Source organism: Schistosoma haematobium, chromosome ZW (genome assembly GCF_000699445.3).
Source record: "Schistosoma haematobium chromosome ZW, whole genome shotgun sequence".
Lineage (NCBI taxonomy): Eukaryota > Metazoa > Platyhelminthes > Trematoda > Strigeidida > Schistosomatidae > Schistosoma > Schistosoma haematobium.
In genome coordinates, this window is record NC_067195.1 from 59,371,476 (window position 1) to 59,387,729 (window position 16,254).

General features: G+C 37.9%; 1 protein-coding gene across 3 annotated transcripts; it reads right to left on the reverse strand.

Annotated features, from left to right (window-relative positions):
* Positions 1-1,774: 1,774 nt before the first annotated feature.
* On the reverse strand, positions 1,775-11,539 carry TIMM50_1 (Mitochondrial import inner membrane translocase subunit TIM50). Of its 3 annotated transcripts, none has more exons than XM_051211901.1 (9): positions 11,288-11,539; positions 11,222-11,253; positions 11,168-11,189; positions 11,076-11,134; positions 10,922-11,041; positions 10,780-10,884; positions 7,048-7,306; positions 4,967-5,070; positions 1,775-1,977 (listed from the first exon to the last, which is right to left on the reverse strand). In XM_051211901.1, the coding sequence occupies exons 1-9, from the start codon at positions 11,502-11,504 to the stop codon at positions 1,885-1,887; spliced, it is 1,011 nt and encodes a 336-aa protein (XP_051072024.1). In that variant the 5' UTR covers positions 11,505-11,539; the 3' UTR covers positions 1,775-1,884. The 3 variants fall into 3 exon arrangements, with proteins under 3 accessions (XP_051072024.1, XP_051072026.1, XP_051072025.1); XM_051211903.1 differs by adding an exon at positions 6,328-6,405 and having other exon boundaries at positions 11,168-11,253; XM_051211902.1 differs by having other exon boundaries at positions 10,922-11,134.
* Positions 11,540-16,254: the final 4,715 nt, after the last annotated feature.

A 16,254-nucleotide genomic window follows, 5' to 3' on the forward strand; every position in this document is an offset into this window, starting at 1 on the left:
AATGGTAGCAAGCATAAGACAAATTGGATGATTGTAAGTTAATTAAAATTATTTATAGTCATTATTAATTTACATAGAGTAATTCAAGTCTTAAATCTTTGTTTGAAAAATAAATTGAAACAGGTTGTTATGATACTGCATAATAATTAGGTCTTTTTCTAAACATGTGATCAATTATATAGACCAGTTAAATGCAATACAATTTTCAAGGGTAGAACGTTGGGTAATGCTAACAAAAACGAAATAATTAGTTGATATACTAGTTTGACACTAATTAATTGAGTTAAAGAGACGAAAAACGTAAAATATATGACCATAGTTATTTTCTGAGTGCAATTTTAGACAAGTTGTGTTACACACAACGAAGATGAAGAGTGCATACAAGCATTTCACGGATACATGAGTTAGTGTGAACTCCTAAGGTAGATTTTTGGGAATTAGATAGGCACTTTCAAAAACTAGATTTACACCAATCCTTTGTCCAGTATCGACTAAACGTATAAGAATGAAGTCTCTTTTGCTTTGCCTTTGTTGAACCATTATCATGACACGAAAACGAATGAGTATCAGCGTTTCGAGTCAACATCTAACATTATATTTATGATGAACAGCTTTTACTCGCCAATAAAACTAACCAGTAACCTGCTAAATAGTTGACAATAGGCAGCGATAATTAAACGTTTTGTTTTTTTACTATTATTAATCAGATTCCCGAAAAACACTGTTTGGTAGATTAAGATTAATAAATGATAGACTAATACAACTAACCACAAACAGCGAGAACAGGAGAGTAAAAAATGTAGACATATTGGATTCCCATGGAGTAATAAACTTTCTACCAAAAACTTCATTTCAGTAGTACATCAAAAACACTATCAAATAGAAGCCTCACCAAATCTAAATAAGGGCTGAGTAAATCGTAATGAAGGAAGAGATGTGCATGAAGTCACATCACTTAAGCCTACAAAACATCTAGGATTAACTCGGAATCCAAAAAATAGATATTGATCAAGAGAATTAAAGAGGGAACTCAAGTGCACTGTTGATTAGAGATGATACTCAGTCAGCTCACCTAATTTGTTCTTGAATAACTTGAAGCGTATAAAGATAGAGGGAACCAAAATAATGGTTTTATTCAACTTCAATTTAGACAAGTACATCACGTGTTAATTACATCCAACGCTTTATATTTTGCTGTTACTCTTATTGGAATATCATGTTAAAGCAGGCAATAGCTTGGAGTTCAACAATCCTACTGAGATTCGCCCTGACATTTTCATCTGTGTGATAATGGGGCACAACAGCTTAAATCGATGTAAACAAGCGCCAGGTTCCACGTTGCGTACGACTGACTGACTGACCCTAACCATAAGAAAAGTGTACTGAATACAGTGACAACCCCTGAGAACTGTACAGATCTAATGGCCAAATTTAGCAACCAAATAGACTGATAGAGTTTCATACTTTCCGAACACCGTTTCACGAATGTTTATAATACGATAAATGGCGTTTTTATATTTCAACTCTCCCTTTAAAAAATGTCACTCATTGTTATTCTATACTGTTCCAAATGGAAAATTTATACAATCTCATCAAGTGTCACATTTGCAATAATGGAAGTATAAAGTAAGCAGCAACAATTTACAGAGCGAATATACTGACCACATGAAGTCGAATTGCTCCTAATTGTATGATGACACTTGGTAAATTGTAATTTAAAAAATTACCGCGGGCAGGAATCTCTAAATCCATAAATGGTTTCAAAAGTGAAAAATTTAAGCACATAAGATTATATTTATATAAAAACAAGAGGATTTCAAAATCCCCTTGAGGATTATTCCTGTACAACGTTCTGAGATGTTATTGCTGGTAAAATCAATGATATCAGGATCTAGCCATACCAGTAAATGAAAATGTTGGTCGAATGCGTTTCGATAAAGCTTTTTCTGTTTCCTGTTTACGTTTGGCTTGAATTTCCTGAATAAATAAAAATTGCAAAAAGTCCAGAATAACATGAAAGTAATTTAGAAAAACAAACAGTCAGCCATCAAAAACTAACTGAGTATATTCTTTTACGACGATTACTAGCATACGTATAAACCATTTATAATGTGGTAAGCCAATCAGAAGTAGCCTAACGGGAAGGTCAATCGAAGACAATCAAAATTGACCTGAAGGACAAGTGCATTTCAATGGCTAAGAAATGGATTAATTTCCTTAGGAGTAGATTTATATATATATATGAATTTTATTTGCTAGTCCAATATACCTTCTCACTCAAAAAGTCAGAGGGTTAGCGCGTAGCACATCGAGTATTAGTATCAGATTTCAGACACCGCACGTAACAACAATTCACATTTATGCTAGGAAAAATCGAATGATATGATATTTGAGTATGAGTACTCGAGAAATAAAGGGTGAAAAATAAAACATCTATGCCCTACTTTTTACCGGTGATTACAACTTTGAGGAGTCGTAGCTATTATCAATTTTAACGGTAGGTAAAACCCAGCATCTGGAAATCATTCTTACCAAAATCCAAACCTTCGTTAGAATTTCTGTAAAATTAACATGTTGGAATGTAATTAGTCATTATTATTTATTCATTTTTGCACATAAAACTGGATACCAAGATAAGAATGCTCCATACAAATGTCGAGATGACATTGTGAAGGGTGAAAAAAGGATAGGAAGGTAATAAAATCAAAGGGAAAAACGGAAACTGAGTGAACATAAGTGGAATATGATGAGGGATATCTTTCAGTTAACAATACAACCGAGGTAGATCCTTTCATTTTTGAAAAAAAAACTACAGCAGGTTCACCAGTAACCAGTAGCTTTTGTTCTGAGTTATAAGTAGTTAGTTAAGTAAATGAACTGTATATTACCCCAGAAGATTATGGTCAGTAAGAACTGAGATGTGTCAGATACTGCTTGTCGCTAACCATGAAACATTCCAACACCATATTCAACAATAACACGAAATGAGGTGGTGAGCACTAATTTGATATACAATTTTACCATGAAATTATATACATATGTGGATTGCTTACGCTTATCCAAACCCGTTATTTCGAGACGTATATTGGGTCTTGTCGAGGATGTGCGATCTTCAAGAACAACTTATGAGGAAGGAAATCAGTATCGATTTGATGTGAACACATTTTTGTCACATTACTTTAGGAACTTTCAATGAATTTTTATTATGATTTGTGTTTAGTGACAAGTATTTAGTTCATAAGTTCTAATTACTGTAACCGATGTATAGCAGATTGGCTTAAATGTCTTCTTAATTCTACCGATGTCATAACCAACAAAGCTTTAATTAAGAAACAGCACTTCTCACTTAAGTTAGAGAGGATAAAAGTAGTCTCATTCATTGTATTGAAATCGGTGTTGCGAAATATTAGCATAGCCCACGAACATATTAAAAACTGACTTTATTTTTACAGTAGATTGAGTAAGTTACTCTTAATTTATAATTCAAACACAGATAATTTCCACAGAATCCATTAGATCATTTTCAAATGAAAAACATGGAAGGTTTCATTGGTCGATATTTACGAAACCACAGAGCAACAAACATAAGTGAAAAGGTGGTATTTTTGTCATGATCGCCTCAATCTTTATTTCCATAAATTATACTTATTCGGTAACATCCACTCTTATTTTATATTCCATCATTTGTCTATTCCCTTTTATTCGCTTACTGTGTAATCCTTTATTTTTCAACCCACAAAAGCTCGCCCATGGTGGAAATTCTGTCCTATATAAACGATCTCAAGTCACTGTGTTAAGACGCATGGGCAATCAGACATGGGTCAGAAGAAAAGCCGATGGCGATCCTGTTATAATTTTCTTTTACTTTCTTCATATAAGAGGATAACTTCCTCAACTGAAAGAATCCTTTCCGGTTGTATTTTTCTTAACTGAACTGCTTCTCTAATCACTATTACCATTTTCTGTCCACTTCCACACACTAATTTCTATTTGTTTTCGTTCTCTTTTTATCATACTCATCTTTTATCAATCTCATTTTTGTGTGGCGCATGTATATTTTGGTGCTCCTTTGTGCCAATGTTCGTGTTGAAACAAATAATCTCTAATGATCCTCTCGCTAACTACAGAATAGGTGTGATGGACAGTTCGCTAAACTAAGATAGTATCGGGGATGCTAGATCCCCAGAAATCGCTCAGTAAGCGTCTTATTTTTGTAATTTTATTTTGGAATTTGAATTTCTCGTTTTCGCATCAAGAGCGCCCATTTTTACCCTCAGATTCTACTTCCCATTTGGAGGGACCCTAAATGTCATTGGCTTGTTGCCTTTTATAATACGCTATTTTGTGGCATTTCCTAACGACTTTTATTATATATATATATATACTTGAGTTGTGTGCTTGGTTCGTTCGTGCTTCTGCCGATCTTAGGTGACCTCGTAATCTCTTCAAACATAGTGGATAGCTTGGTGTTTTGAAGATAACTATGGAGTTGTGTGCTTAGGTCGAAAGCATAGCCACATAAAAGGGTCACATGGGTGGCACCTACATATTAAAAATAAGGTGATCATCTTTTACAGTCTTGGGCAGATCACAACCTATTTCTAAGAAGAACCAACCTCCAATAAAGTAGCCACCAACAAGCTATTTATCATCTATATCTTTAACTATGAGTGGTCAGCCATTAGAAACAGTCAAGATGATCGAAAATCTACGTTGATGGTGGTGTAATAAAAGAGATCTATTATCGAACAGGGCTGTGTGACATATACCACCCTTAATCACTTTTGCTGCCTTCGCAATGTCGGATATACAACGCCATGTGGATAGTCCAATATTATAGCTGAAAAACCTGGTTTCGTTTGAAATAAATACTTCATAAATTATTTTTTGGCTGTAGTTTGCCTGTTAACACTACAAAAGTATCCATGGTTTTAAACAAATAAACTTAAGTTCAACATTGACTCACCATAAGTTCTTCATGCTTTTCACGGAAGAAGGCTAGAGGATCATCGAACTCTCTGTAGTAATCTAGCACAAGGCGAACATCATCTACACTCCCCATTGCAATCACTGGAAAATTATGAATAATTAAGAACAGAGGAACATATGATAAGGCTAGTTGACGAGCATTTGAAAATGTAACAACCGGTAAACTAGAGCTGAAAGGAGAGGTAAATTTCACCAAGTTTCAGAACGAGACATTTAAATAGTTACTGACTACGATTAATTGATAGCGGTTGACTAGTCATCATGAGTTTGTCTTGTAACTTCAATCTGGAAATTAAGGAAGTCCCATTCTTAACCCTCCGATACCGATGGTTTTGTACACGAAAAACCAATGGGCGGAATTGAAATAGGATACATGCTACTAAAAATAGATACCAACATCCTATTCTGTACGGAGGTAAAACAAATATGGAGCATAGTTCTAGATGCGTCATGATTATGTATATTTTGGGGTTGCTAAAATGAGTGAATTTAACCTTGATTAACAGATGAAAAGAAATGATACAATGTCGTCGACTTGATGGAACAAACGTACGATGAATTTACACTAGAGACACGACTAGTCAGCTGGATAGGATTTTTCTCAGTAAAACAACACAATTATAGGCAAAATACGGTTTTATGTGGTTGGAGTCTATCGTAAAGAACTGCGCAGGAAAAGAACTGACCATCTTAATGGTGGCCCTGAACGCTAAGGTCTGTATGGACAACACGGGACATGAAAGTACCATAGGGCGATATGGACTAGCAGAAAGAAATGAGAATAGTGGGAAGCTAGCCAATCTATGTACTCTCATTAACATCGTTATAAGTGGAACCATTTTCTGGTGAGACTATAATTTATGGACGACCTTTGGGAACGTCCACCAATTTACTACGGCTAAATGAGGGTTATAAAGCAGTTTGAAGAATAAGGACCATGATTTACAATTGATGGTTAAGCTTAGGAATTAGATTTATGGTTTTCATCACGAACTGAAATCAGCTTAAATGCCGAAACGCTATTTAGATAAATGGGTGAAAATTTTTCGCGCCAAAAACCAAGACCGGTTATCCTAAATCTGTTTAGTTTGTCCATAAATTATAGTCTCCTCCAGCTACATGGGTTTCAACTGATAACACTACAAATCAATCATACCTGAATTAATAAAGACTCTAGAAGGTCCATGAAGGACTTGAGAACAAAGTGAGGAGCTGATATTGGTTCAGATCATCACTTGGTGGTTACTAAGTTGAAACCGAAGCTAAAGAAGCCCTGGACAACTGGAAAGGCAGCATTAAAAGTGTCTATTACAACCTTACTACAACCATCCAACATACCTGGGTAGTACCATTGAAAAACAAGGGGGGTCTAATGCAGAGGTGAAGGCATGGATTGGCAAAGCAAGGGCACCATTCCTACAATTGAAGAACATATGGGACTCAAGACAGCTTAACCAAAACCAATGTGAATTTTCAATACTAACACTAAGACAGTTCTATTGTAGGGAGCTGAAACTTGGAGAAATACAATCATCATAAAAAGGTACAGGTAGTTAAGAACAGATATTGACACCAGATACACCAGATTCATAGACCAGATACTATTAGCAACAACCTACTGTGGCAGAGAACAAACCAGCTTCCAGCTGAGGTGGAAATTAGAAAAAGGTGCTGAAGGTGAACAGGTCGTACCTTACGGAAATAATCAAACTGCATCACAAAGCTAGACCTAACTCGGAATCTTCGGAGAAAACATAAGAAATATAATCCAAAGCACACACTACGCCGGACACAGACATTAAAAGAATAGCACTTGGCAACTGGAAAGGAGAGCCCAGGACGTAGTTGGTTGACAATCCCTGATTGGAGGACGTGTGCCCCACGAGAGGTAACAGACGTAAGTAAGTATCCAAGACATAAGAAACTGGGGAATGTAAATTTTATTAGTTGCTTACTTATAAACGGAATCAAGGCCTGACTATCAACGTCAATGCTTCCTCATAATATCACAAAGTTACTGATGTTTCAAATCTCTATTTCGCTAAGGGCTGTACTTACTTCTTAGGAAGGCAGCTAAGTCTATCAATTCTCTGTCTGACTCATCGCCATCCCAACGTTTTATAATCAGTGAATTGCGTGGTTGCAACTGAGCTGCAGCAGGATCCCAGTCAACGAACACCACACGAGAGAGATCTCTATTAAGACATGACAGATCCTTGATGTGTTTTCCTCCTTTATAGCGGGTTGCTTCGCGAAACAGTCGAAAGTGAATAAACTGTCCTTGAGGATCCATCTGAGCCAAGACAGGACCTCCAATCTTCGAAACAGTGAAATTACTTATAAATAATACTGAAAAGATTTTGTCAGCGCGTATCCACGCAGTAAGCAGTTACAAACAAAAGCAAATGACTAATAGAAAATAATATATTTGTAATATTCCAATGAGTAGAATTTTTTAAATTTTCTGTTTCGTGACTCAGTATACGCCACTTCTTCAGGGAATAAATAAACAAGTTAAATCAACCCACGTTTAAATAGAACAAAGCAAGAATATTCGGTGCGATCAATTAAAAACAGGTCTGATCAAGTCAATGTCATGTCATTGAGGTCAATGTGGTTTATGTGCTGCATGTTTGTTTATGTATGTTAAAGGATGAAAAAGTGCGAAATTTGTGGTACGAAAGGATAGAGTTGAATTTGTATGTACAATAACAGAACTCCAAAGAGTCTTAAAACAATACAGGATTAAAGTATATCACAAAACAACGAACACCCTTCGAAATAGTTCAGTTCGCATAACAGAATTATGTCTACAAATTAGAATGTGTCGGTTGTGACACCTTTAACATTGTAGAGTCATCTCGTGAAATCTTGACTAGAGCCAAAGAACATCTTAGGTGCACAAGGGAAGCTCCAAATAATCCAATAGAATTGAAAAGACTCAAAATTAGATCGATAGTAGCAGTTCACGCAATTTTCAATAACCATCAAGTCAATATTAAAAACATCAAAATAATACAAAAAAGGCTTTTCCAACTACAAAGAAAAGCGAGCAGCTGAAGCTTTACATTTATTACGTAATCATATCTTCCTCAATAGAAAAAAATGCCCCACTATCTATCCGACCTGGACCATCCATCCGAGCTATCATGTCTGATTCTATTCACATCTTACACCACTATCGTATACACAAATTCAACCGTATCCTTTCATACCACAGACTTCGCAGTTCTTTCACTCTTTAACATAAATAAACAAACATGCAGCACATAGATCACCCTGACCGGAATGACATGACATTGACTTGATCAGACTTGTTTTTAATTGATCGCACCAAATATTCTTGCCCCCCAAATGCCGAGTGTGGAGAGAGTCAAGACTCCCTCTCAAAATGCCTTTGCATGGTCATCGGCTAACATGGGACTACATCTCCTAACGTTGCTCTACTGTCTTGTGGATTAGACCTTCAGGTCAAAGGTTCGGCACCTGAGAAAACCACTTGCTCCGGTTTGGGCACCCGAGAAGTATTCCAGACTATACAAAAATAGAATGATCTGTGTGGCGGGTATACATTTGGTGCCTCCTTGTACCAATGTTTGTGTTTAAAAAATAAATAGATGGTAATAATAATAATAATAATACCAAGTGTTCTTACCTTCTATTTAAATTTGGATCAATTAAACTTATTTATTTATTCTCTGAAGTGGCCTACACTGAGTGACGAAATATTAGAAAATCTAAAAATTTAATGTTTCTACTCATTGGAATATTACAAACATATTATTCCTAATAATAACAATCTACTCAATGCTCTATTTATTCGAAATTAGCAAGCAAACCTCGGTAATGACACCTATAAGATGTAAATGACGTAAGATTCGGCGAGACTACATTTACTGATCTAAATGAGTGAAGTCTAATTTCCAAAGTCTATCAAAATACTTCACGACTAGCAGTCGAGATAGATTGAGCTATATGAACACTGCAGGAATAAATCAGAACTTATGAACTGTAGTTGATTCCACGTTGGTTGTACTAGTTTGAATACAATAGATGAAGTCTGGAAAATCCTAGGAGAACCGTAATGCAGAGCTTCACAAAATCCAAGCACTAATTTATTTTGCCATTATGGTGAAGAGATTACAACTTACGACCCTTTTTCGGAAATATTTATTTAATCGGACGCTATTTACATTTAACGAACAATCCATGAGTGCGAAACATGCCAAATACAAGTACACATCGCTTTGGCTTTCAGACTTGATAAGTCAGTCAGCTACAATGTAGGACCAGGCACATTTGTGCATCGGTCCAAGTTACCATACCTCATTAGCACAACAAGATGAACACGGATTCCTAGAAGTAGTTAATTCAGTGGTGGTAATATATAAAGAAAATTTGCATACAAGGACATAGTACAGGATGACAGAATTAGTTTGTAGAAAGAAAGATATGAAACGATTTTAATCTCATAGCTTAAGGGAAGATAAGGAGTGTATACATCGACGCCATTGTGATCGAAATTGTCGACTACTTCACTCTTTATCCTTAGTTCAGGTGTTGACGCAGGCCAGTCCTGAAGCAACAACTGGCATTTAGAGGGGGAGAAACGCATCCCAAACATCCTGGCATCGTTGCTCAGTGTTATCAAAAGACTGCATTTTATCAGTGTCTTCGCCAAACAGGACTATATCATCTGCGTATTCTAAGTCGATAAGTAGACCTCCTGGTGGGAGATCAATGCCAGAAAATTCAATCGATGAGAGCGTTATTCCCATCGGTAGGTCTATGAATTGAAAGGAAAATAGAGAAAGTGGACAGCCTTGATGGATATCACTTGAGGTTGCAAAATTAGATGACAGTTTGCCATAAGCTCTGACTCGACTAGTGGTGTTCGAGTAAAGAGACTTTACAAGGTTTATGTACTTCTGAGGTACGCCTTTCAACGACAGACACTGCCACAGGATCTCGCGGTCTACGGACTCAAATGCTGCTTTTAAGTCAAGAAAGACCACCATTGTCGGACGCCGATAAGCATTCCTGTGTTCTAGAACCTGACGAACGGTGAATATGTTGTCTATTCAGCCACGAACAGGTCTGAAGCCAGCTTGATTTTTTCGTGTTTGCAGTTCACGAGTCTTTATCAGGCGAGAGATGGTTATTTAGGCTAGTATTTTAGATGCTATATTAGTCGAACTAATCCCTCTATGGTTATCACAGGACGATTTCGACCCTTTCTTATATATTGTGACCAGTCAGATGAGATCACGTCCAACTCCCAGATCTTAGCTAAAATATTAGTCAACCTAATCGCTAAAACTGGACCACCATCTTTAAAGACATCTTGAGTCAATCCATCTGGACCAGCTGCTGTTTCTCGTTTCAGATTAGCTATAGCTAGTCTGATAAGACCTAAAGATTAGGCTGCTACACACTAATAGGTACTTAACCACTTCTAAGGTTTTATCAACGCTTACATTCCCATCTGGGAAAATATTCATCTAAATTACCATGACCTGTTTTTACAGAAACTACCACCCATATGTTGGTTCTTTAGTAATTTTATTCATCTCGTCAGAAGATTCACTTTTATACAAGTCTCATTTAGCATGATAGGACTAGATTTACTCGCGATTTTCGGTGTCGTTAAAGACTGGACGCAAATTGGAAAGAACATACGTTAACGATATACATTGACTGATACATATTGCAAGTTACTGATACCAACAATGCAAAAGGTGTACCTAATTATTCCTCCAAACTAAAATTTCCAAAAATGTTCAAACTTACCATTACTGATTCGTTTGTATAGACAACAACCTCATAGTGAGGAGATAGCTGTTGCAAAAACAAATCTAACGCTGCTCTTTTCTTAAAGCGCCAACCTGAGCGAAACTGTCATTTTTAAACCAATTTATAGATAATACACTACCTTCCAATCAGGATGAACAAGCACGTCTGTCATCTCCAGAACAAGAGTATATGGTGGTTGGTAATATGGAGGTTGTACTGGATCTGGAAGGAGTTTTTCACTAACAGGATCCTTTATGCTCTACAGACACTGAGTGTGTGCTCTGAATACTTACTTGGTTGAATTCAAGCAGAGAACTGAAAGTCCGACAAAGGTATCCCCAGATAATTGGTTCTGCGAACTATTAAGTACGTATTTGTCGCTTACTTCGACTAAAATTGTCTTCAATCTAATCGGAATGTTTAGGAATTACCCACTTACTTCAACTCCGTTATCATCCTTTTTCGGAGGACCTATTAAGCATGAATAACTCACTACCTATCTTACCCCAAGTAGCCACGGCAAACCCAACCGCAAACAAACTGGAACATCCCAAAGTAAAACAACCTATTTTCCATGCATTTTTCCCACTCCACCAAGACTGTTGAGACTTATCTTCCGATGAATCATTTGAGCCTAGGGAGTAATACGCACTGCACTGCTTGAAATAAGTCCATCTATCAAATCTGTTCAGGGCGAAACGTCGCGTCGCCGTTAAAAGCATCACGTCCCTCACAGTTCGTTTTCCCGCCAATTATTATTGTACTAGATCCAAACCGAATTACACGGTGATGGTAAGCTAATTGTCCACTGACATCTTTGACTAGTTTTTATGTGTGGTTCTGTGGTGTTTGAATTAATTAATCATTCTTTTGTACTTGTTGAGTGCTCGACTTCGAATTCTAAATACAATACATTCGTTCGTGCTTGTGTCATACTTCTTGATTCAGTTGCGTTAATTCTGGGATTCTTAGTTCATACGATAATTCAAACACTTATAAATATTATAGGTTCTTCCGTGTAAAATGGAGCAGTTCTTATTTCTAGTGGTTCTTAAGTAGTCGGAGAACGAAATATTGATTGGCAGACTTGTAATACCCATGATATACCCGTTGGAACTACTGAATCTAAAGCAGACTTCAGCCTACCTTCAAAGGAATCGTTGTATGCATGAGATCGATTGCAGTTCATTTCTTTTATTCACAAACTTTCTTCTGCGACTACAAGGATGTTTTAGGGTCTTGTGGACAATATAAACTGCAACAAAATGTTCAAACAATAATTAGGGCTTGACAGTAAGCAGGTAAGTAATTGTTGTTGTCTGCCAGTCTGCAATTTCAACCCGCTCACATAAGCTCTGATCTCTCGTAAAAAATCAGCTGTCCAAAGGTACATCAACTACAGGACTAGAATACTTCCCAGGTAGTGGCAAGCGAGTACTGTACATTAATTCGTTGTAACCCTGAGTCTTATTTTATGGTACTCTGTAGGATAAATATAATTTTACGGGACATTAGACGGATTATCTGATGGCCAGATCACTGAATACCGAACAGTTCACCGACCCTTGTCAAGGTCAACGTCATAGACCGACCCGTGATATAAAGGTCTCACTGTTCCTGGTTCCTACTCTTACTAATATACTTCTTTAATAACGTCGTTTGTGTTGTATGGTCATAAAAGTATTTATATTACTAAAGGACAATCTATGTTAGGTACTAACCATGAGATGTGACTTTGACGTTAGCTAGTTGGTCACACCATTGCCGTCTAACTTGAGGAGGCCCCCAAATCTTTAGACACAGGTCTTTAGTTGGGATCTTTATTTTGTCGTCACTTAGATCGCACGATGTTGTCGATGGGCTCTCCACTTTAGTGGCCCAAGGTCTGACTCCAAGTAGATCGTATGACGGATTGTTATTGAAATATATATGTCGCCTCTTCTCATATATTTAATCTAATCAAATCGCGTTAGTCAATAAGGGAATTTAATAACTCAAATAACGAAAATGGACCTTTGAATACACATACTTTGTATATGAAGCGAGTGAAACAGAACGAAGCGAAACGACGTGCAGTTGAGAATGCATGTGAGTCAACTCCATTTAGTCAGGAGTTAATCAATATATATAGTCACGCAAAAATAAGTTACAGACATATGATGAGTAGGATAAGAAATGTACACACACATATGCGCTCATATAAAAACATTCCTGATTGATGAGTGAATAATTTACAAGGTCAAAATGTGACTCAAGTGGAATGAATGGATTGGCCTGTCCGAAAGCTAGAATAAGGCATATGAGCCTAACATAATAACCGACACTAAAGATCGTCTAAGTTGGCGATTCGCAACTGCATCCAGAAGCTGTCGATCAGAAGTTTTTTCATTCAATCGTTTAGAGTACCCATTAGTACAGCTTCCAGGTTCTGCCAAAGTCGTCACGAGAAGGTTGCATGATGACTATTTAGTTCGTATATACTTGGACAAGGTAACTATTAGCACACTAATAAAACGCGCGCTTTATGAACGAGACGTTTAGTCCTAACGTGATTTCCATTTCTCAAACTTTTGTCGTGTTCTTACGCAACAAAAGTGCCACTTCTGATTGAAAGAATCTGTTCTGAGCTATTCGTTCAATAGATTACTTTTCTTTTTTAGTTTTACCCAATTTAATAGTTAACTGTGGTTTTGCCCCAGCTTACTACTTGGTTTTTTGGTTTTTCACGTCAAGGTTTGTTTCAATTTGTCTTAACCGTTTTCATCACCTGTTAATATCCATTTTTACCCGTTTTAGTGTACTATTTTTTGAGATCCTAGGCTTTTGCTTACTTACTTACTTACTTACTTACTTACGCCTGTTATTCCTCGTGAAGGAACGTAGGCCGCTCACCAGCATTCTCCATCCAACCCTGTCCTGAGCAATCCTTTCCAGCTCCTTCCAGTTGTTATTCACCCTTTCCATATCTGCTTTTATTTCCCGACGTAATGTGTTCTTTGGCCTTCCTCTTTTCCTCCTTCCTTCAGGATTCCAAGTTGGGGCTTGTCTCGAGATGCAGTTTGACTATTTGCGTAGTGTATGTCCAATTCATTTCCATCGTCTTTTCCTAATTTCCTCTTCAGCTGGAAGCTGATTTGTTCTCTCCCACAAAAGGCTGCTGCTGATTGTATCCGGCCAATGGATGTTTAGTATCTTGTGTAGACAGCTATTTATAAATACTTGCACCTTCTTGATGATGGTTGTTGTAATTCTCCAAGTTTTAGCTCCATACAGTAGAACTGCCTTGACATTCGTATTGAAGATTGTGACTTTGATATTGGTTGAAAGTTGTTTTGAGTTCTATGTGTTCTTCAATTGTAGGAATGCGGCCCTTGCTCTGCCAATCATCGCCTTTACGTCTGCATCCGAACCTCCTTGTTCATCGATGATGCTTCCCAGGTATGTGAACGATTCTACATCTTCCAGAGTTTCGCCATCAAGAGTGATTGGATTGCTGTTCTCCGCTTTGAATTTGAGGGCCTTGGTTTTCCCCTTGTGTATCCTGAGGCCTACTGATGCAGAGACTGCTGCTACATTGGCTGTCTTTATCTGCATTTGTTCATGTGTATGAGATAGGAGGGCTAGGTCATCTGCGAAGTCCAAATCGTCTAATTGGTTCTCAGATGCCGAGGTCTTCATAATCCAGTCGACCACCAGAAGAAAGAGGAAGGGAGAGAGCAGATAGCCTTGTCTGACTCCGGTCCTTACTTGGAATGCATCTGTCAGCTGTCCTCCATGCACGACCTTGCACTGTAGTCCGTCATATGAGTTCCGGATAATATTGACAATCTTCTCAGGAACTCCGTAGTGTCGAAGAAGTTCCCATAATGTCCTCCTATCTACACTGTCGAATGCCTTTTCATAGTAAATGAAGTTGATGTATAGTGATGAGTTCCACTCAACTGATTGTTCGACGATGATCCGTAGTGTTGCAATTTGGTCTGTGCACGACCGATCCTTGCGGAATCCAGCTTGTGATCTCGAAGTTGGGCGTCTACTGCATCTTTCATTCGATTCAGCAAAACTCCGTTAAAGACTTTTCCTGGTATTGACAGTAGTGTGATGCCTCTTTAGTTTTCACATTTGCTCAGATCTCCTTTCTTCGGAATCTTGATGAGGTGTCCTTCTTTCCAGTCCATCGGCACTTGTTCCTCATCCCAAGTCTTTTTGAATAGAAGGTGAAGCATGTTTGTAGTTACTTCGATGTCTGACTCCAGTGGTTCAGCTGGCATATTGTCGGGTCCTGCTGCTTTCCCGCTCTTGATTTGTCTGATGGCCATTCTGATTTCTTCCTTCCTCCCTTGCAGCTTTTTCCGCCGTCGTTGCTAGTTCTTCCACGTATTTCTTCTTGTCAGCTTTAATGCATAACTTGCCTGTTTGCTTCTATGTATTCAGCTTGCGCTTGGACTTTCTCTGTTCGTGTTCGGCTGTTGTTAGTTGCTGTCTTCTTGTTCTTCCTTTCTTTGATCTTGTCCAGTGTTTCTATAAACATCCATTCCTTATGATGGTGCTTCTTTAGACCCAGAACCTCTTGATACGTTGATACTTTCTCAGTTGTCCTCCATAGTAGTTTCTTCTTCCTCCAGTAGATCCTGTAAGCTTGGAACCTGTTGTTGAGAGCTATCTCGAATTCGTTGATTTTGTTAGTATCTCGAAGGAAGGCTGTATTGAACCTTTGTAATGCTGTTTGTCCACTTGTCCAGTTCTTTTTTAGCTTCAGTTTTAAATTGGCTACAACTAGGTGGTGATCTGAAGCTATATCAGCTCCTTTCCTGGTTCTCACATCCTCCATTGTCCTTCGGAATTTTTTATTGATGCAAATATGATCTATCTGGTTCTCTGTAGTGTGGTCCGGTGAGATCCACATAGCTTTGTGTATACGTTTGTGTGGAAATATTGTGCCTCCTATGACCAATTTGTTGAATGCACACAGATTTGCAAATCCTTCTCCATTTTCGTTTCTTTCTCCCAGTCCATGTCGTCCCTTGATATCTTCATATCCGATGTTGTCTATTCCAGCTTTGGCATTTAGATCACCCATCAGAAAAGTGAGGTCCTTTCTTGGGCACTTTTCTATGATTGACTGCAGCCGCTCATAGGATTGATCTTTGATGTCGTCGTTGCTATCATTGGTGGGTGCATAACATCAGATAATATTCATTAAGATCCCCTCCTTCCTTGTTTTGAATGATGCTTTGATGATTCTGGATCCGTGAGATTCCCATCCTACAAGTGCATTTCGTGCTACATTGGACAGCATTAGACAACTCCCTGAGTGTGCGGAGCATTTTCCTGTTCATGACCGGAGTATAGTAGCATTTCTCCCGTATTTAGCCTTTTCTGTCTAGCTTGGGCACAGTGGGTTTCGCTGATTCCCAGTACTGCCAAGTTGTATCTCCTCATTTCCGTTGCTATTTGACTGGTCTTCCCGGT